This window comes from Zonotrichia leucophrys, chromosome 1 (genome assembly GCF_028769735.1).
Source record: "Zonotrichia leucophrys gambelii isolate GWCS_2022_RI chromosome 1, RI_Zleu_2.0, whole genome shotgun sequence".
Taxonomy (NCBI): Eukaryota; Metazoa; Chordata; class Aves; order Passeriformes; family Passerellidae; genus Zonotrichia; species Zonotrichia leucophrys.
The window spans coordinates 9,481,573-9,502,369 of NC_088169.1; the positions used below are offsets into that span (position 1 = coordinate 9,481,573).

The 20,797-nt window shown below is 39.5% G+C and overlaps 1 protein-coding gene across 2 annotated transcripts; it reads left to right on the forward strand.

Moving 5' to 3' along the window:
* Positions 1-12,125: 12,125 nt before the first annotated feature.
* DYNLT3 (dynein light chain Tctex-type 3) lies at positions 12,126-19,466 on the forward strand. 2 transcript variants are annotated; one of them, XM_064706785.1, is made up of 5 exons: positions 12,126-12,262; positions 13,241-13,282; positions 15,122-15,245; positions 16,178-16,255; positions 17,325-19,466. In XM_064706785.1, the coding sequence occupies exons 1-5, from the start codon at positions 12,233-12,235 to the stop codon at positions 17,399-17,401; spliced, it is 351 nt and encodes a 116-aa protein (XP_064562855.1). In that variant the 5' UTR covers positions 12,126-12,232; the 3' UTR covers positions 17,402-19,466. The 2 variants fall into 2 exon arrangements, with proteins under 2 accessions (XP_064562855.1, XP_064562863.1); XM_064706793.1 differs by lacking the exon at positions 12,126-12,262 and adding an exon at positions 12,631-12,768.
* Positions 19,467-20,797: the final 1,331 nt, after the last annotated feature.

The window sequence follows — 20,797 nt, forward strand, 5'->3', positions numbered from 1 at the left end:
ACCCAGAGCTCAGGTACAGCATTACCAACCAGACATCCAAGTACAAGGAGAATTTCTAAGGAACATCACAGAACTTTTGTATTTCTCTTGGGACAGAAAGCAGCCACTCATAGAAACTGGAGACCCCATAGAATTTAGGTTGCACTGCCCATACCAGCTCATATTTATTAATCACCCTTTGTGATCCATAACAGAACACATGAACCAAGGGATGTGTAAATCAGGATTACAGAAATCTGTGGCCTGTTTAGAACAAAAATAAAATGTTCCTGTTGCTATTTTTTTGGTAACTCCAATCTCCATAAACAACACTTGCACTGCTGTACAGAATTAGCCTGCTATGGTCCCAGGCTGCAGCTTTATTGAGGATCAATTGCAGCGCTCGTGGCCCTTTTCCAGAGTACTGTGACAACTCTCTTGTCCTCTGGGACAGAAGTTTTGCAGTCAATTTTCTTCTCTGAATACTGGGGGAGAACTGCTAATTCCATGCACCAGAAATCAAGGAACTTCAGCATTTATTGATAGGCTGGTTCACACAGCCACAAATTCTTCCAAATGAGAAGAACCTGTGCAAATTATACAGAGTTCAGTCCAATAACATTTATGAACAAAACCTAGTTTGCTTCCATTTTATGCAACATTGAGTGCTCTGCAAGCTTTATTTCTCTCCCCCTTAATCTAATCTATCAGTAAATATCAGAAAAACAGGCTATTGATGCAATTTTATAAACTTAAAGGTTTTGAGGAAGAGATCATGTGCATAAAATAGAGATTTTTGATAAACACCTATAGCTGTTAACAGTGAGAGCTACTCTGGAACAGCTATTTACATTTTTCTACTGGATAATACATGTGCTAGGAGCAGAATTTGGAAACAAAATTTAAAAAAAAGAAAAAAACCCTTTGTGGAGGATACAGTTCTCAACGTCCAGTTGAGCACCCTGGGCTATTTTCCAAAAGTGTAATTGCAGTCATCATGGAGAGAGGAGTGTTCATTTTGCCAACTCTGTGCTGAAGGGGTTGTGCTATCACTTCCTGGAGGTATTCATAAAAAATAGAGACCTCAGAAGTATCTTCTAGCAGTCAAAAAATTAAGGAAGATATTTCAATGAAAGTGTCCTCTTTCTGTGTTTTGGTTTTTTTTTTTTAAATTTTTTTTTGCTTTTTTTTTTTTTTTGGTTTTTGGTTTTTTCCAGTGTTTTGAGATCTTGTATGTTTTGCATTTTAAATTAAGGGCTTTTTGGCATTTCTGTAAAAAAAGCTCTCTGATAAAATTTTAATGTAGCCTGTGATACTGATGTGCTGCTTTGCACTTCCAGCAAAAGGGGAAAACCCTCAAATTTGTGTTTGGAAGAAATGCCTGGTTTGATGCACTAATTAATAAAAAGGCAAGATAATATTTCAAAAAGAAATACAATGCTTCAGGAGCAATACCAACATGCTTCTTCAAACTATTTATCAGTTTACTCAGAGCTCCTTCTTGACAAAAGCCAATTTAATTTAACCAATGTTATTATGCCTGCTGAGTTAATTTTACTTAAAAATACAATTAATTTCATTTGAGACTGTTTCCTTCACAATTCCTTCTTGGTGAGTGTGTGACATAAAAGGTTTGTTGGAATTTGACATAGCCCCAACAATCTTCTTTTCAGTGTACATCATGAATCTTCATGTGATCAGCACAACTGAGTGGAATTGTGATCCAGACCCACCTGCTTTTCTTAGGGCTTGGGTTTTGTCTTTGCAACAATGGCACTGGGCTGCAAGTCAGAGATTCTTGTCCCTGAGCTTCCTTGACCCACTGTTGTTACTTAGGTGACATGAAGAAGTTTTCTTATTGCAAAGTCAAGCTTCCCTCTGAGAGAAAAGTGGCATTTTCCAAGCTTCATTCCAGTTATTCACTGTCACCTCAGCCCTCTTTTCATCTCCATACTAAATAACCATTGTCAAAACCAAGATGCAGGAAATATTATACAAGAAGAATGAAGCCTCTTGTACAAGAGGACAAATCTTTGCCAAGGCTTTCCTTAATGTTAGTTGCTACACCAACAGAAAAATTACATGTCACAGACTTAGAAATGAAAAAGGGAGAACTGGTGACATTAGCTCTTCTGAGACAAGGCCATTCCTGTTTCAGCCACTGAAAGGATTTAGAAAAGCAGGTGACAAGCAGGTATTTACAAAAAGCTTTTCAGAGTAACTACACCATCTCCTGTTCCTTTTAAAGGAGAAAAAAGCAGACACAGAGAGATATCAAATGCAGCAACACATTTGTACTTTCCTTTCTCACATCATAAAATGAGGAATCTATTTACTTTCTCCTGCTTTTCTTCAGTACATTTAAAAGAAAAAGAATAAGAGAAGACACTAATTAGTGCCTCACTGTGCTGTATGAAGCCAGTATTTGAGTTACTGCCTAGAATGGACTCATGCAAGGTAAGGGAATGCTCTTACAAACCCCATTACTGTGTGCACGATTTATTTAGACAATTATTTTGGTGTCAGCTATGTCATTTTTTGCACAAGAAAGAGCTGTGCAAAGTGAGTCAGAGCTGAGCTGTAGAATGAAGGGCTGCATAAAGAAGGTTCAGTTAATATCCAAGTACCTGGTGTTCCATGATGAAACATATTTCTCCAGGCAACACTGAAAAAAACAGTGAAAGAACTTGAACATTTATGATGCACCTGCAAAGCATAGACTGGTACCCAAACATTTAATTTCATCCTAAATGTACCAGAGTACATTTTTAAAATTGCCATTTTACTTCAAAATAGCTAGCTACAATTTTACCAATTAACAAATTAATCAGTAAAATAATTGTGTTTTTCATAAATACTTTATTGCAAATAATTGTAATGGCCCCTACAAACTTCAGAAATATTTAATGCAACCAGTTGATTTTGTATATATAAAACTTGTAAGGTTCATCAAGAACATAGTTCAAGACACTTAAATGTTAGATCAGTTCAAAAGATCTAGGACTTTTTAGAAGATGCAGAGGCAAAAAAAGCCCAGAACACCCCTAAAATGCCACACAATAGAGAAGGAAGAGAAACAGTCTTCTCTTAGCTCCCTAATTATTTTTTTTAACACATAATCTTAACATTTGTGCTGGACCCATGAAGAGTTCTGGCATTTCTCCTAAGAAAACCTCCCTAAAACTTAGCAAGATTACTACAGTTACTTTGCTGAAAACACAGACACAGACCCTTGGAGCCTGTCAATAATACATGGATTGTAAACATTTCTGGAGATTCAGGCAAAACTCTTCATCTTCCTCTGTTTTCTGCCACTGAACTACTCTAAAGCCAAGATATTTCACCAATGTCTGCATCATCATGACTCACTGCAATACTTTGCAGAAAATGAGTCGTTAACAGAGTTTTATTGAATTAACATGGTGTACCAAATCTTTGATCCCCAAATTTTTCTTTCTATGGAATTACCCCGCTGCAAGCAAAGGTACTTGTTAACAGCAGCAACAAACATTTAAGGCAGGCCTTATTCATCAATACTTCTCATTCTGGTCAGAAACTGAAAGGACATTTTAGCTCAAATAAATTAGTTCAACTTGTCCTTGACAAGAAGCCCTGCTTAGGAACAGAGAAGCTGCATTCTGCATTTAAAACAGGGTTTGGAAAAATAATTAGGGTGACAAATTCACATCTGCACAGCAAAAAGTACTTCCATTTATTTTATACAGTAATTCTTCACCATTTAGAAAGCTCAGTGAAATGGAAAAAGGCTCTAATTTGTTTTTATTTCATTTGCATGATGTTTTGCTAAATGCACTTTTCACAGTAGTACTCTTATGAGGTGATTATTGCTAAGAGAAAAGCTGTGAACTAAAAGGGGCTCTGAGTAACCAGATCTAGTTGCAGGTGCCTTTGTCCCCAACAGGGGGTTGGAGCTGAATGGTCTTCAAGGTCCCTTCCCAACCAAAACCATTCCATAATTCTGTGATTCTATCATCTTGAATGAAGTACTTCTTCAACATGGTTTAAGTGACTTATAAATACAACCCAAATGTTGCCTTGAACACTTGTAGGGGATGCTAGTTACCCATGGAAGTCTCTGTCACTCCCCTCCTCAGCTGGACAGGGAGAGAAAATACAACAAAAGGCTCCTGGGTTGAGTTGAGGACAGGGGTAGATCACTCACCAGTTGCTGTCACAGGCAAAACAGCCTCCAACTGGGGAAATAAATTTATTTCGAAACAAATCAGAGTAGGGCAATGAGAAATAAAACCAGATCTTAAAAATATCTTTCTCCCATTGATCCCTTTTACCGAGGCTTAAATTCACTCTGTAATTTTTCTATCTCCTCCCCTCCTGAGCAGCACAAGGCAGGGAATGGGGGCTGGACCACCCTGTCTGCTGGCACTGAGCCTTCACATCAGCTCAGCTTCTTTTTAAAGTGGTGTTTACTCCACTTTTAAAATAGCATGTGCTTGGGGTTTTTCCCAAACCACAAGAGAAAAATAAGATCACCAAATGTAAGTGCATGCATGTAACATTCTTGCCAGTTCTTAATTCAACATCTAATGCTATGGCATTTTGTGTCATGTATAACAAGAAAATGTCAGGAGTGCACCCCAATCCTGTAATGGTTATTTTCACCTCAGTAAAGTAAATAATAGTGTAAAAGATAAGTGCCTGTTGTGGTAAAGAGCCACATGTTGTATTTAACTTTCATGCAATTAAGGTCTTGCATTCCAGAAGGGGAGAGTGATGTGCCTGCTTTTAATGGTGACACTGAAGCATTTCTAAATTTTAAAAGATTGAGAGTAAGAGTGAGATTAAGATGCTTATATGCACAGCACACTATAACAAAATTCACAGGCTGGATGTTTTCAAACATAACCTTTTTCAAACACTTCTCATTTTCACTTAAATGTTTATACATCATGAAATCTGTCGTCTTCAAACACACATGTTGTGGGAGTATTTGGGCACAAGCTCCCAAAATTTATAATCTTACAACAGCATTATGATGACTGCTTGAATAACACTTAAAACAACACCATATTCCATGTATTTTAACATATTATCTAATATTATTTACCAGAAGCAAATGAAGAGTTACAAACATGTGAATAGGCAGCCTTGGTAAATTTTGATGTTTGCACAATAAGATCACTGAAGGTAATTTTATTTACCAGACATGACTATTTACAGAAATCTTGACAAACAAAAGAGTTGTCTCAGAAATCATCAAATTTCTGAGCCTTCATAGTCATATGAATGTCCTCAATAAGGCTTGTCTTATTTCTGATTCTCTGATTTTGGAGGTTACCCTTGTATTTAAGGAAATCAGATAAACTGAGATTTCAATATAGGGATCACACATTTTCCTGAACCATCTGTGGTGAATTTTGATTTGTAGGAGGAAGTAATTCAATACATTTTTAACAAAGAGATCTGGAGCTATTCTCAGTTGAAATGAACCATTTCTGGTTTAAGAAAAAAAAGTATAAACTCATGGAATTTATTTGCTTTATTTTTCAGTTTTGATCATTAGAAATTCCCAGTAAATTGCTTTGCACATTGCTTTGCTAATGGCTTTGGAAAAGTAAAATATATTCTATAGCTCTCATTTCTTCTACTTGGGAAATAAAATCTTTTCCAGCCACACATATAATCATCTATTGAGTTTCTGAATCTCAAGTTACAGCTATAATTGGTCCAAAAATGTTAATACACTATAATACTTTATCATAGATATAAAAACTAGTAATATGTCTGAAATGCAGAGTGCCTTGCTTTGGTTAGATGTATTCTCATTTATTTATCTTACTGGAGCAAAGATGTGACTTTCAGAAAAAAACCCCAGCAATAGGATGGAGAATGCCTAGTCCTGTGATATCTGCTAGGTTTTTCCTCCAGCACTCTGCTCCTGAGCTGCTCCTGCTGTTCCTGCTCTGTATTTATCCCATAATGAGGAAAATGCCTGAAGTGGAGCAAATGATAAACAATACATCTTCCTCTCCTGCTCTAAGAAAGTTGATAATCAAAGGCCTTCAAGTAATACCTACCAGGCTGTTGCCTTTTTGTGTCTCTAATTGCTGAGCATCACTGAATAAAGCGATGCTGACAGCCAGCAGCTTGGAGAAAAGTGCTGCTTTCAGCTGGGATGTGCAGAAGGAGCTGTGATCTGCTGAGGCTGCAGCTTGGATCCATTTTGAGGGAAGCTGGAACCAGCTGTGCCTGATGTGGAGGCAGCTCCTGGTGTCCTCTCACTGCAGCCCCCCAGCCAGTGCCCTCACATCCCCATGTAAACCCAGCACAGGAGGTTTGTGCCATTGTTTGGGACCTCTGTGCCAGCACTGAAGGGAACAAAGTGGGAAATCACATCCCTGTGTTAAGCCATGAACCAGCTGTTCTCTCTGCAGGCAAGAGTTTGCCTAGTTCCTGAAAGCAATGGAGAAATCTGTTCTCAAGGACCACCACTGGTATTAGCAACAAACCTAAGACCCTTTACTTCTTTCTTTAATACTAATATTTGTATTTGAAACCTACAAAGATATAACAAGATGCATGACCAACTTTTCTTTTTTTGGTGCCAAGGTAAATAATGAAGACCTGGTTCCCAAAACAGCTCTTCTTCATATCCTTTCCTCCTTTTTTTATCTCCTCAGCTATAGTTTTGAAGATGTTAGAAGTTTATATGAAGAGAAAAGTCCTGAAAACATCCTTAAGGACAAGTAGCAGCTTCTCCTGAGATAGTTCATTGTGCTGGTTAGCCCCTGCCATGCACAGCAGCAATCAGCTCTTTTGACAATTTCTTTCTACATCTTGGTAGTGCCCTGTCCTACCTTCATCAAACACTTTTTCTTCTTCATTGCCACATTTGCTTGTTGCTGCCAGGTGGCTCTAGCTCCAGTGTGTGCATGCAGTGTGAATGAGTGCAAGTTGTTCTTATCACAGCTTGTTTTGTCCTGTCATGAAATCCACAACAAACATCGTGCCTTCAGTGAGCAGGTGAGCATCTCCCACATAAAGCATATCATTCAAATTTCTGCTGAAACTCTAAGATCTGAAATGTCAGCATTTTCCACAAAATAGAAATTTAAAATGTCCATCAGTTTTTGTCCCAGGTGTTTGTACCAATTGTACATCCCAGTACGTTTGTACAGTTTCCTGGACAGAAGAAGACACTGCTCCATCCACTTCCTCCTAAAGCAAGTTTCAAAGCTTAGGAAGTGAAGGAGGATGAGCTCTTCTCCCCCTCCAGCTCAGTGGTTTCTCTTTGAGTTGTCATGTTGTGTAGCAATAATGTTTCTGACCTGATGTGTTAGAACCAAGAATTTTTTAAAACAATCATTTAGTTGCCTATTAGCTCTTCAAAGAACTTCTAGCAAGTCACTGCACTAACATTAAAACAACTCTCTGAAAAACAAACAAACCCAAAACTCAGAAAAGTAAATTATTAAAGCTGCTGTGGTCAAGCATCCCTGATCTGGCCAGCAGAAGAGGTGCCATGTAGATTATCCCAACAGTCCATCTGATCCCCCGTTCCAGTCCCTGAGGTACTGAGCAGTGAGTGTGTGGGAAGAGAGCAAGAACAAGAGCAGCACACTGTCATTCTTCCTCCAGCATCCAGCCACCTGTAGCTCAGCAATTAAGTCAGAAAAATTAAACAGAATTCTGCTGCTTTTTTATTCCACAGTTCAACGTGGAGGTTTAAATGTTTGCTGCAATGTAAAGGGTAAATGGAGACAGGAGGCAGACGATTTTAGCTGCTTTAGTATTCACATTTTTTCCTGGCTGTGCTCAGGCAGCGTGGGATCTCCACAGCCTGCACAGACTGCCACCTCTCCAGAGCACCAAATCCTCTTCAAATATTTGCTTTTTAATCAACAAGTAATTTCAACCTCACTGTTGGCTCTCTTTCTTGTTAAAAGTTCCTGGTCTGCATTTGAAAGATGAAAGCCTACAGTCCTTTCACATTTAGGGTTGTATTTCTGAGCCACCACTTTCAGCACTTTTCACATTTCCTCTCACAGATCTCAGCACTGATTATACTGCCATCCCATTTACATGTTCCAGTTTGCAATTTGCAGTAGTGTAATAAAGAATTAAGCAATGGTATCAGGTAACTCCTCCCGAAATGTGCTGGCTCCTTATTACAATTTTGTATTTCTCTTGTGAAATCACTAAGCATTAGTCATTCTCAGGAGGACAACAACAACAACAACAAAAAAAAAAAAAAAAAGAAAAAAAAAATAAAGATGGTGATTTAGGTTATTGAATTTAGATTAAAAATGAATTGAATTACTAATTTCCTAATGAATTAATTAGGAAAGAAAGGAAAATAACCCCTCAATAATTGTGAAAGTCGAATAAATCTGTGTCTAAAATTAGCTCAAGCATTATTTAATACTTCCTCCTCTCTAAAGGCCACCTGGATGCTTGGCAGTTGTTAACAATATGTTATTGATCCAGGGGAGGTGATTTCAAAAGCAGGTCTGCTTCAGTGCTTTATTACTCTTATCCTTTGATTTTCTTTTCCTTAATATTTAACATAAATCTCTCTGAGTTCTAATTAAAGGCATTATTTCTGGTCCTACCTTTCATCACACATTGGCTCCTCAATCACCTTTTCCAGTAAATCACTGTGCAGTCAGAGACACCTATAAAGAAGTCTGGGCAAGGGTGATAAAATAAATGCAGTTCCTCCATAAATCACATTCTCTAAGCTCCCTTTTGTTGCTGCCTTCAGGAAGAATTACTCTTCTGTCTTTCTGTCTGTCCCACCATCACACTGGGCTGACAGGGACATTCAATGCCTGATAAACACCAAGCAGAGCAAAATGACTGCTTTCTGTGCCCTTCATGGTATCCTTCAATTTATTTAGTTATTTCTAACATCATACTTGGGTTCCTATTTGTTGTAATTACATATTTTTCTCTGCAGCACTGCTGCCTAGACAATTAGGCCCCATTTTGTAGTTGTGCATTTGATGTCCTGGTTTTTATGAAATCTCTTGTTGTTGTTTTCTCCAACCTAATCAGTATTGTTAGTTTTGATCCTGTCATTCAGCATGCCTGCAACTTCTTTCAACATGCTGTCAATAGCAAGCTTTTATGAGCACACTTTTTATTCCATTATTCAAGTTATTGTGACTAATACTAATTAGCCCTTACAGCAAAAACCCACCCATCTTCTTTCACTTATTCCTCCTACTTTTATAAACCTTTATTAGGAATGATTGGTTAGTTTTTCTCCAGATTACACATTCTTATGTGGGAGAGCATAAAAAGACAAATTTACTACAAAATAACACACCTATTCTGCATTTTCTCTTCATCCTTTAAACCAGCTGTCCTACCAAAGGATAAAATCAGATTATTTGACATATACTCTTGACATATCTATGTTGGGTGCTCATGGGTGATGCTGAATGTGTATTTGTAAACACTCCTGGGTTAATATTTTGTTATTTTTCTAGTGGCTCTCTGGATGTTGAGCTGAGCCTGATGGACTCAGCATTTCCTTGGACCTCCTGCTTTCCTCCTATCTACAAAGGGTAGCTGGAGAGGAAAGATAAGTAATGTTTTTGCATTAGAATCTACAAACACACACACACACATATACATACACACATCATCAGTCATTCAGGAACCCTTTTCATTCCCCATGTAATTCAGTGACATAATTATTGCTAATGTTTCAAAAAATTTTCTTTGAATATTTCTAAACAGAACAGAAAAACAGCCTAGGAACTATTTTTGTTTGATACTATACTGCATCTGAAGGAACAGATGTAAAAATGTGAGATCTCTGAAGGATAAAAAAGATTAAAAAAAAATCCACAGGATGCAAGGATAAGTTATTTAAGCACTTTTAGCTTTGTCTACAGGATGCTAATCCATATACAACAAATGCTTCCACCAGCTTTTATTGCACTAAAAACCAGCATGCAATTTCATCCCTAGCTTAGCTCACAAAAATACTGCAGAGGCCACAGAAAAAAAAGAAACCTTTATAGTGCAGGAGATTTTCTTTCATGCTTTCCTGTGACCACATCCCTCTGCACTTGTTCATAAAGATCTGCTTTTGAAGAGGTTTAGTGTTCACCTTCAGTTTTCTCCTTCCATGGCCATTAGCAAATACTAAACATGAAATCTGTGTCAAGAGCAGGGGAATAAAAAACACTTTGTTTTACTTCCCACTGTACTTTCATGTTTTTCAAACACATACTTTCCAATGAATGTACAATGAAGACTGAACAAGAAACACTTTTGTAAAGTAGGTGTCTGTATGTCCAAATATAGTCCACTGATAGTGAAACTAGAAGCCTTGGTCTTCTCTGTCATGTTTAATCTGGCTTGGAAGCACAGGAGAAATCAAGAGAAATCAGGAGAAAATGCAGGAGAAATCACAGGAGAGAAATATACACAAGATTCCCATATCCTGCCCAATAAAAATAATACTAATCATTTTAAAAACCCACACTGAAACTACAACAAAATCCCCACCCTTTGAAAACTCTGCAGTTTTGTATGAGGTGCTTTCCTGTTTCCCAGGCAACTTCAGAGACAGCAAAGATATGATGTATTTATATATGTGTGTGTGTGTGTGTGTGTGTGTGTGTGTATTGAGTGAAATAAAACTCAGGAGCAATTATCTGTAATGAAGTAGAATTTAAGGAACCAGAACTTAATTTTTGTAACTTTGGTGGCAACATTATTGGTAACTAATGGTAACTTTGTGCCAGAAAATTGACACAAATTCATTCTGAGCAGAGGGAAAAGGGGAACACAGAAGGCAGGGGATGTGACAGCTCCTCTGGGGAAGCCACTTCTGGGGAAGCTTTGTATGTCCAGCAAAGGACTTCCCGACAGCAGCAACAGAACAGAGGAAAATTCTCTACTGACAGGAGGAACTGTGTTCACACTGTGAGCGGTGGCGGTGCCTGTGCCCGGCTGCGCCACCTGGGGAGGAGCACTCGCTCAGAGAGACACAGAATCATAAAATGGTTTGGGTTTGTGAAAAATGCATATTTTATGATTGGCTTTTTGCAAATATTAATATTATATGTGCTGTGTTAGACAGTTATGCTGTATTAATTCTCTTAAGTAGTGTGGTAAATAGAGTTTTAGGTTATAAAAAATGTTAAAATAGAAACTATGCTATGTAAGACTTTTTTTTTTTCTAAAGAAAGGACTAGCACTGAGATAGCAGCCACAGGACACCTAAATCTTTCAGAGAAAGATAATTTATTGCTCCATAATCAGGAGAAATGAACTTCTTCCCACCTTGCTCGGGCAGGACAACGCTGTTAGGATTACGAGGAAGAAGTTGACGATGACCAGATAGAATCCTGTATTTGAATGGAATTTATGCATCATGTATGAGATGTATGAATATGCAACAGGCTATTGTTTTTTAAGGGCTAATCCTCTGTTAACGGGTGTCCTTTTTCAGGATTATGCTGCCCAGAAAAAGGTACCTGGACATCCGTAACTATTTGTTTCTATTGCCTCATATTGTACTAATCCAAATTGTCCAAATTATTATTACTCTAATTGTATTACTATTTTTATAACCATTTTATTACTATTAATCTTTTAAAACTTTAAAAACAAGTGATTGGCATTTTTCACAGGTTGGATGTGACATTAAACACCATTTTCTCCAAACCCCGCTGCCATGGGCAGGGACACCTTCCCCTAGCCCAGGTTGCTCAGAGCCCCATCCAGCCTGGCCATGAACGCTGCCAGGGATGGGACTCTGGGCAGCCTGTGCCAGTGACTCACCAGCCGAACAGGGAGGCATTTTTTTCCTAATATCTAATCTAAACTTACTCTTAGTTTGAAATCATTCCTCCTTGTCCTGTCACCACACGCTCTGTAAATAGTCTTGCCCCCTCTTTCCTTTAGGCTCCCCTCAGGCACTGGAAGGCCGCAGTTGAGTCACCCCAAGCCTTCTCCAGGTTGAGCAATGCCAGCTCTCTCATCCTTTCCTCCTTTCCTCTGATCAACTTGGTGGCCGCCTCCGGACTGGCTCCAAAACGTCCCTGTCCCTGCTGTTCTGGGGGCCTTTCCACTCCTTCCCCTCCCGGCTCGGCAGGGCCGCTCCCGGCTCCGCGGCTCGAGCGGTCCGGCCCCGCGGCGGGAGCCCCGCCCGGCCCGGCCCGGCCCAGCCCGCCCGGTGGAGGCGGAGCCGCGCAGGACTCGCCGCTGCCGGAACGGGGAACGGCCGCCGCCCGCCGCCCGCGCCGGGGCCATGGAGGAGTTTCACCCCCACAACGATGAGGTAGGGCCGCCGCCTCGCCCGGCGCTGTGCCCGGGCCCTCCGCCCGCCCGAGAGGCCGGGGCCGAGCGGCGCTGCCCGGGCCCGCGGGGTGGATGTTGCCTCCGGGAAGGAGCCGCTGGGGCTGTCAGACCGCGGCCATTTTTCCAGGGAAAAATCCGATTTCCAGGGGAAAATCCCAGAAAGTGCCGGGTCCGATCAGCGCCGCGGGCTGGTCCTGATTGTTCGAGCGGAGGAGCCGATCCCTCCCCGGACGCCGCTTCAGGGCTCTGGCCAGCGGTTTTCATTTAAAAATCAACCAAAACTCCAAACAACTTAAACATGAATGCCCTGGAGGCTTCTGTCCCTGCCCGAGTGTTGGGAGTCCATGGCTGTGCAGAGGCGGGTGGCACAAGGGAACGTGCCACGGTTCCATTGGGAGCCAAGCCAAGTGCCCATGAGCAGGAAGGATAGAAAATAGGAGGAATGAAAACCTGCGAGCTTTTTCTGCGCTTGAGAAAGGTGCTTGGGTAAGGTAATGACTGTGCAAACCAGTCTTTCACTAGTAGGTTTGCAAAACTGTGTGTTGCCCGTGGGAAGCAAGATGTAACCTGTGGGTTAGCAAGTTTGTGACTCCAATAAAAACACAGATTAATACCCAGAGGAAAAAATTTGTCATTTAATTTTTCCTGGAGAATATTCCTGTGACAAACACAGGCACGGTGGAATTTAATCTTTACAGAAAACGTAAAGTGAACCTGTTTCAAAGTTCACTGAGGTCTGAGATTTTGGCCCCCTCCAAACATCACTAGAAAAGCAATGCTTTGTATGTACATACAAATGTATGGATTTTAAACAAATGTAAGATTTTAAAATTATACTAACAGGCTACAATGCAAATAACCAGACACAAGGCCTAATTGTTATGTGTGCCGTAGAGTAAAACTATAATTTGTGTACTTTTCTGACAGAAATAATAATAATAATTCACTTCTGTTGCAGATGATCTTCAATGCTGATGAGGCCCACAACATAGTCAAGGAGGTAAGTTTTAGCTAACAGCTGTGTTTTGAAGAAATTCTTTACCATACCTTGCACAATAGTGAAAGCAGTTATTTTCCTTGACCATCCCAGATAAATATAAACTTACATACAATTAGTATTTATATAAAGACAGAGTTTAACTTGGAGCTGCTTTAAGCTTCATCCAGTTGCTGTCTTCAACTACCTAAAGAGGAGAAGGTAGATGAGAGGGGAGCCAGATTTGCATTACAGTGGAAAGAGTGAGGGTGACAGGCACAAGCTGCAAGGGAAATTCACTCCAATTTATTTTTTCCCCTTTATCCAGCTGGAGAGAAGCTAATCACTGGAGAGGTTGCAGGGACAGCTTGTGGAGTCTCCATCCTTAGAGATTTTTAAAACTTGACTGGACAAGGCCTTGAAAAATGTTATCAGACGTGGAAGTTAGCCTTGGGATGGAAGTTAGCATGTGTGGGAGGTTGCACTCTATGAGCTCCTTGTTCTAGCTTTTAAAATACATTTTTTGCAGAGAAAGAATAGGATGAAAGTGAGTAGTCTGATAGCCTACATTAAATACCTAGTAACTAGAAAGTGATTAATGAGAAGCCTGTGGCTCACAGATGCTCTCAGGGTTTGCAGGGAAATAGTGTTTTGAAATGGGTCTTTAGAGGGATTCTGCAGGTCCTTTCCCACCTGCACTTTTTGAAGCTGCTCCAGATCACAACAGCAAGCTCTTGGATGTTAGATAAACAACAGTTCAGCCCTTTATGTAACTGCCCCTGCCTTGTAAAGCCAAATACAGTGTGACACAGTCTCCAGAAACTGGGAGTAAAGCCAAGAGTTTCTACCTCTTATTGGAAGTTTAACGAGGGCCAAGGAGCTCCAGCACTGGGTCCATCTCTGGAAGGACCAAAATCCCTGAGGGGTCTTGTCCTTCTTCTGTCTTCTATTGTGTTCTGTGACTCCTTGTTTCCACTGACTGCTGTGGCCAGCTTTGTGCAGTGTGTGGTCAGAATTAACTGGGCTTTTCAAAATCTGGGGCACAGGTCTCTTACACAGCCTGTTGGTGGGGGATTAGTGCACAGGATACCTCTTACTGAATCACAGGAGAATACAGTTTTACTTCCCTTACCTTTCCAGGTGTGTGTTTCTTAAGTGAATTCCTCAGGTTTAAGAAGTAGCCATCAGCACATAATTCTGAGTTTCCCAAGAGCAGAGAATGCAATTTAAGAGTTGCAGTTTGAGAGAAGGATTTTTGTTCAATCCTTTTAAGTTTAAGCAAGTGTTGGCCAATCTGTAGCTGTGGGAGAGCATCTAATTTTCCAACAGTTCAGCTGTTTCTTGTGCTGCAAGATATGACCCTTGAGTATCTTCCCCATCTTTTAAGCAGGGATGTGCACTTCACTGGTGTCACTCTGTCTCTGAAGATTTTGGAATTTTGGTTATATGCTCTGACAGGTTGGCCTGCCCAAGCTGATATTGTTGATTTGAGTAGTGCCTTCCCCATTACAGCAGCTTCTGAAAGCCAAACTGGAGCTGGCAGTCATTAGGAACAGTGGGATGTGTCAGGATCTTCACTGGCAAATAGATCATTTCACTTGGTACCCAAAGCATATGGCTAAGGCCTCTCCTGCAAGAAATGTTGAGTCATTTTTACACCGGTAATATTGTGGTAAATATGTACTAAAAATAAATTTCCAAGAAGGGTCATTTTACTTCCCATTCAGCAGCTGATACCTAATGAGCTCCAGTGATTCAAAGTAACCTAACTGCCAGAAAAATATCCCTCAGATTATGCAAAACATTTTATAATTCTACATTTTGAAGTGTGCTTACTGTAATTATTTTCCCCCTCTGTTCTAGTGCATAGAAAATGTTTTGGGCAAGGCAGATTATAATCACAACAAAGTCAACCAATGGACTGCTGCTATAGTAGAACAGTCACTGACCCATCTGGTGAAACTTGGGAAAACCTATAAGTACATTGGTAAGTACAAGCAGCTGTACTTGTAGCACTGGCAGTCACAATAAATAATTGCTGAAAGGTTCAGGGAAATGCTATAAACAAAACAGAGCAGGCACCTGAACTCTTCTGTTACAGAGAGTTTTAGAAATAACTGTGGTAAAGCTGTGGCAGTTTTACCTGGGCTGAGCATGCTGGCAACACTTAACACAGATTACATGTTACCTTGTCTTTCCTGATTGTTAAGCAACCCCAAGACAATTATATCAACCTTTTAGTATCAGTTCAGGAAAAAATTGCTATCTTTAGTAAAATTTTCAATCAGATTAAGCCTCCTCTAAATAGAGACATCTGGAAGACTTTAGTAATGTCTGCAAAGTCCCATTATATTTATGTGTATGCACGTGGAAGGAAAAAGGTAAATAAGAAAGTTTACTCTATTTTGGTCCTTTTTGGAGTGTTGATGTAATGGAAGAGTTTGCACTCTGTTCTGTTTTGAAAGTCTTGGCCTCAGGTTGTCAGAGGGTTTATGACCATTGCAGGTCATAGAAAAGCTGCTCATTATTGGAGTGTGGTTTCAGAGAGGGGTCCACAAGTATTTTTGGGAAACAACAACTCTCATCAAGTGTGACTTCTGCTGTACCTGTGAGGACAGCACCTGCAATCCCATTCTGAGGGGCACAAGCCTATCTAAGTAGTTTAAAAGATAAAACCCATAATCCTATTAGCCAGTGTTTTGTTGAAGCTGTTGTCTTCATATGAGTAAAATAATCATGAAATGAGTAACAAGTTCTTGAGGAAAATACTGGGGCCAAAGGGGTTGTCAAAAAAGGTTTTGTCTTAGCTGAATGCCACGTGCCAGCCCTTTGGAAATGTAATCCAGGCTCCAGTTTGTAAATGCTGAATGATTCACCTCTTCTGCCTTAATTCCCTGGTTTTATGGCTGTGTCTTGCAGTTACCTGTGCAGTGATGCAGAGGAGTGGAGCTGGTCTTCACACAGCAAGCTCATGCTTCTGGGATACCACAACTGATGGTAAGCATCCCCCTCCAAACAGAACATTTGTAACAAGAGAAATGTTACTTCTTGCTCAGTTGTAGTAGCTGGGTTGAACATTTTGGGGAATGGCTGTGGAAGCAGTAGTTGTGAGAATGAGGTGCTTGTTTACAATCCCAGCAAAATGTTATCAGTCAGTGCAGGCATTAAGAGCAGCTGCTTTGTAAATTATGAGAAGCAGGAATAGAAAAGCCTTTCATTCTGAAACAAGACTAAAAACATTTAATTCTCTCAGCTGAAGAGGCAGAAAACGTTGCTCACAGTAAATACACATGGGTAGCCCTAAACATATCTGCCTGTTGTGAGGGGACAACTACCTTAGAGGAGAAAAGAATTTAGTGAGAAATATAAATAGTTTGACTTACAGTATATGTTTCAGCTGTGGAACTGTCAGTCAGGCTTTGGATGCATTGTATTGCTTCAACATTAGTTCTAAATAGATTTTTTTCACAGGTTGAGAATGTCACAGGGAAACAATATTAAAATAATTTGTTGTCTGTCACAGATTCAGAAAGGTCTTTTTAGAGGTCTGCCAAGGTTTAAGTTTAAAAACAGAGAAGGCCTCAAAAAGTCAACCAAGTTTAAATAGAAATCATAATATAAAGCTAAGTAAACACAGTTTAATCTTCATATTTCTTTTGCTTGTAAGGCATTGATACAACAGAAGAGGAAGAAAGCAGAAAGTAAATACACTGGAATATATTGGATCCAGTTCCTTTTCTGATTTCTTGTCTGATTGTCATGCCAGTTTCAGTATGGGAATTTCAAGGTTTTTTGCAAGTCCAGCTTTTAAAGAAAGATACTGGAATAGTGTTTTCCTGTTAACTTTCTTAAGCTTACACGTCTCACATTGCGTAACAAACAATGTATAAGTTAATAAAAATGTTTTGAGGATTTTTGTTTTTTTTATAGTCAAGCTGACATACTACTATTTCCCTGAAATTACAACTTAAATATTCATACAAATCTGGCATAATTTACACTTCAATGAAGTGCCTGTAGTAAAGACAATGGAATTCTATTTTAATTTTGTAATAATCTCTTCCAGGAACCTGCACAGTGAGATGGGAAAACCGAACCATGAACTGCATTGTCAACGTGTTTGCTGTTGCTATTATCCTGTAGCTGACTGGGACAGAAATAGAAGCAACACCGAAGCCTTTAAAAAATAAATCATCCTAACCCTTGGCTAAATATTTCAAACTATTATTTGTTTCTGTATGAGCAGCATACAGAAGTTCTCTACAGAGAGCATACAGTCTAAGCCAGTTCTCATAGATTAGTTATCTGAAAGCTAGCAAAGAAATTTAATATTTATATATATATAATATCTATCTATGTGAAGAGAAAATTTTAGTAATTTAAATATTTAGAAGTATGTTAATGAGAAGTTGCCACAAAGATGAGTAGAATTTATGTCAAAGCTAATATCAAAGATATTTTATTCCAGAGGAACAAAACACATCAAAGGAAATGTCAAAGGGCAAGCAAGACCTCTCAGGATTATGGTGCCTTTGGGAACAAATTATGAACACGATTCAGAATGGATGTTCTGTAAACAATACTGGTTTTCCATGCTTGGTTAAACAAAGCAAACTCTCCCTTGGAATGCAGGTGCTTGTGAAATTGCATGAGCATCACTTTTTGGTCAAGCATGAATGTTTACATGGACACTAAATCCAGGTAAGCTTTCCCCCTGGAGGCAGAGGAGGACTTTGCTGGGACAGAGGTGAAATATACCCAGTCCCAGCAGAATTCTAATTTGTCTTCACATGAAGAGCATAATATTTGTTAGCAATTCAGGGAAACATGCTGGGGATCTGACACCAGCCCTTAATTCATCATTTATAAATCTGAAAACATTCTGAAGGTACTTAAATTAGATTTTATTCCATGATTACAGAATTTGTGACAAGCACTTTATTGATTCCTTATGCAGGAGCCAGGGCAATATTACTGCACCTGTGCTCCAGGTAGGGTTAAAGTGATCAGTGGGAAGGCACAGACATTTCTAGAGGCTCTTGTTAGCTTTGAAAGCATTTATCAAAGTAACATATCTGTTCTTTATAAGAGTTCTCCTATGTTCTCCAAGTCTTTAATTGGATCTTAGTCCTGTGAGAGAAAACAGTTAAGTTTTCAGCACTAAGAACTCCCCTCCTTTAAAGATTTATGCAAGTTCTTAACTTTGCTCATCTGATGAGTTTTAACTTGAAATATTCCACATGGAAGAAAAGCATTTGCACACCTGCAAGTATTTGCTGGATTGGGGCCTACATTTTTGTTGATAAATGCACAAATTATATGATAAAGAGATGTATCAATACCAAAAATGCCTAAATGATTGCTGCCACTAAGTGGCAGCTGCATTAAGTTGTTTTCTCAGATGCTGCTTAAGGATAGAATTTTTTGTTTATACTGTATGTCTTTGAAAGAGACTGGTAACAGCCTAACAGTACTGTAGGGCTGTTTTGAATTTAAATAAATGAATATTAAAACACTATTATGCAGTTTTGTTTGGTTTGGGTTGTTTTTCAGATAACTATTAGGGTATGAGACAAGAGTCCTGTGCAAAGAACAAGCTAAAGAATATTTTACTGCTTAAATTGTGTATATGTGTAGCTGGTGTGACACTACAGAAGGAGCCCTGTGTATGTGTAGTTTACAATAATGTTCAAAGTATCTTGCTTTGCAGACAAATAAAATTCTGCTTTTACCGAAGTGCAAGTAAAATTAATACTGTAATGCTGCATTTGCCAAAGGCAAGTGTTGTGTGAAAATGTGTGTGTATGTTGTACTGACCTTCAAATGTAGATGAATAATTAAGCATTATTTGGGTTAAGATAGAAATTTCTGAATTAGGTTCCAGCATCCAAGAGCCAAATTGTGGAACTGACAAAAATACATTAGTTTCACTCGTGTTTGGGATTTGTGCAATGTGAAAAAAATGTGTCGTGTCCCTGTCACGGGTATTGGGGTGCAATGATCAGAAGAAATATTCCACATAGCTAATTGTAATCTCATTTGGTATTTTTGCTTTACTTGAAAACCAGGTGCACTGAGTAAGACTATCAGTTTAATGAGGCTTGGTGAAGGTCCTCCTGCAGAAGAACCCTAGGAAATACTGCTTAATTATATGACTGTTTAATTTTTCTTTCTACCAAAAAAAAAATAAAGTTTTGCCTTAGTTGTACTTTTGCCTTGTGTTCTTGATCAATATAAAAAGTGAGAAAAAGATTCCTCTTACTTCACTTCTTTACAATAGTGAGAACTTGGGAAATACATTGAAGATGCCTTTTATAGACAGAATCTTGTAGAAATCCTGTTCCAGGCTTGGAAATTTCTTACACCTCTATTTCTCACACCTTTTCCCTATTGTGAATCTTGGTGGTACAAGTTAAAGCTTTTTTACTACAGAAAGATTATTATGAAACTGGGAAAAGTATTTTCATGTCCTAGTAAACTTAGTTTGTTTTCCACCTTTCTTTTTCCTATTCTCTGTGGGGACAGAGAGCTACTTTTAACTCTCCTAACAAATGCTGAACATTATTATCTGCTTTTCCAAGTAGTTTCTAGGATAAATCTATGAATTGCAGACTATGAAAGCTCACAACATTTCACTGGTATTTTCTATCAGTACACATTTTCTTTGTGGTGGCAATCAGGGGTTTGAGTTATGGTTAACAATGGGGATGTTATTAACAGGACAGAAGGGTTTGTATTAAGGTACAGCCCACATAGAGGGCACTGTGTGTCCCCATCTATGATTTCATGATGAAAGACACCTGCTGTTCTTGCCACGCAGGTTTTGTTAATATAAACAGAGAAGTGTGAAGGTGGAAGTCAGGGAGCAGATTTGTTACTTTCCTCGTTGCCTGCTGGGTGTGTGCCAGTCACTCGTTACCTTTCTGATGGCTGTGATCCCCCTGCACTCGATCTGTGCCTCCAGAGCAAAGTCTGCTGTGTTCAGCTCAGATTGATGCAATCCAAAGCACTCACAGCAGCCACTGACATCCCAGCTTGCAGCTAAGCCACGTGGAGCTGGATGGGAATGTCAGCACACTGATATTTTAAATACACAAAAAAAGAAACTGTTCTCTCCTGTTAGCCTGCATGCATCAGTGCAGTGGCTGCCATACAGAGACAGACAGGGTTTGTTCTAATACAGAGAGCAGTTCCTGTCCGGTTTTCGGCTGTTTGGAGGGCCTGGAAAGGCCCGGGGTGGCCTTGAAGCAGCCCGCGTTTCAAAGGATGAGAAGAGGCTTCAGTTCTTCTTTCGGTCTCTGTGTTTATTAATTGTTTATCTAAAAGATTTTCTTTCGGCCCGACAGAGGTCTGCTCAGCAGCCAGCCATGAGCACACTCCCCTCCCCTCTGGACAGTCACCTATCTTTATACCCAAAGTTGCGTATACAATATTTATCATTTTTCCCCAATACCTTTCACCCTTATTGCCCGGTGCACTTTTAGTAATGACCAATCCCAAAGTGCCACCATCACCACAGAAGATGGAGGAGAAGAAGAA

Coding starts and splice junctions, on each gene's coding strand:
- DYNLT3 (XM_064706785.1), top strand. CDS start 12,233: ATGGAGGAGTTTCACCCCCACAACGATGAG. Junction 13,283..15,121: donor CCCACAACATAGTCAAGGAG/GTAAGTTTTAGC, acceptor CCTCTGTTCTAG/TGCATAGAAAATGTTTTGGG. Junction 15,246..16,177: donor GAAAACCTATAAGTACATTG/GTAAGTACAAGC, acceptor TGTGTCTTGCAG/TTACCTGTGCAGTGATGCAG.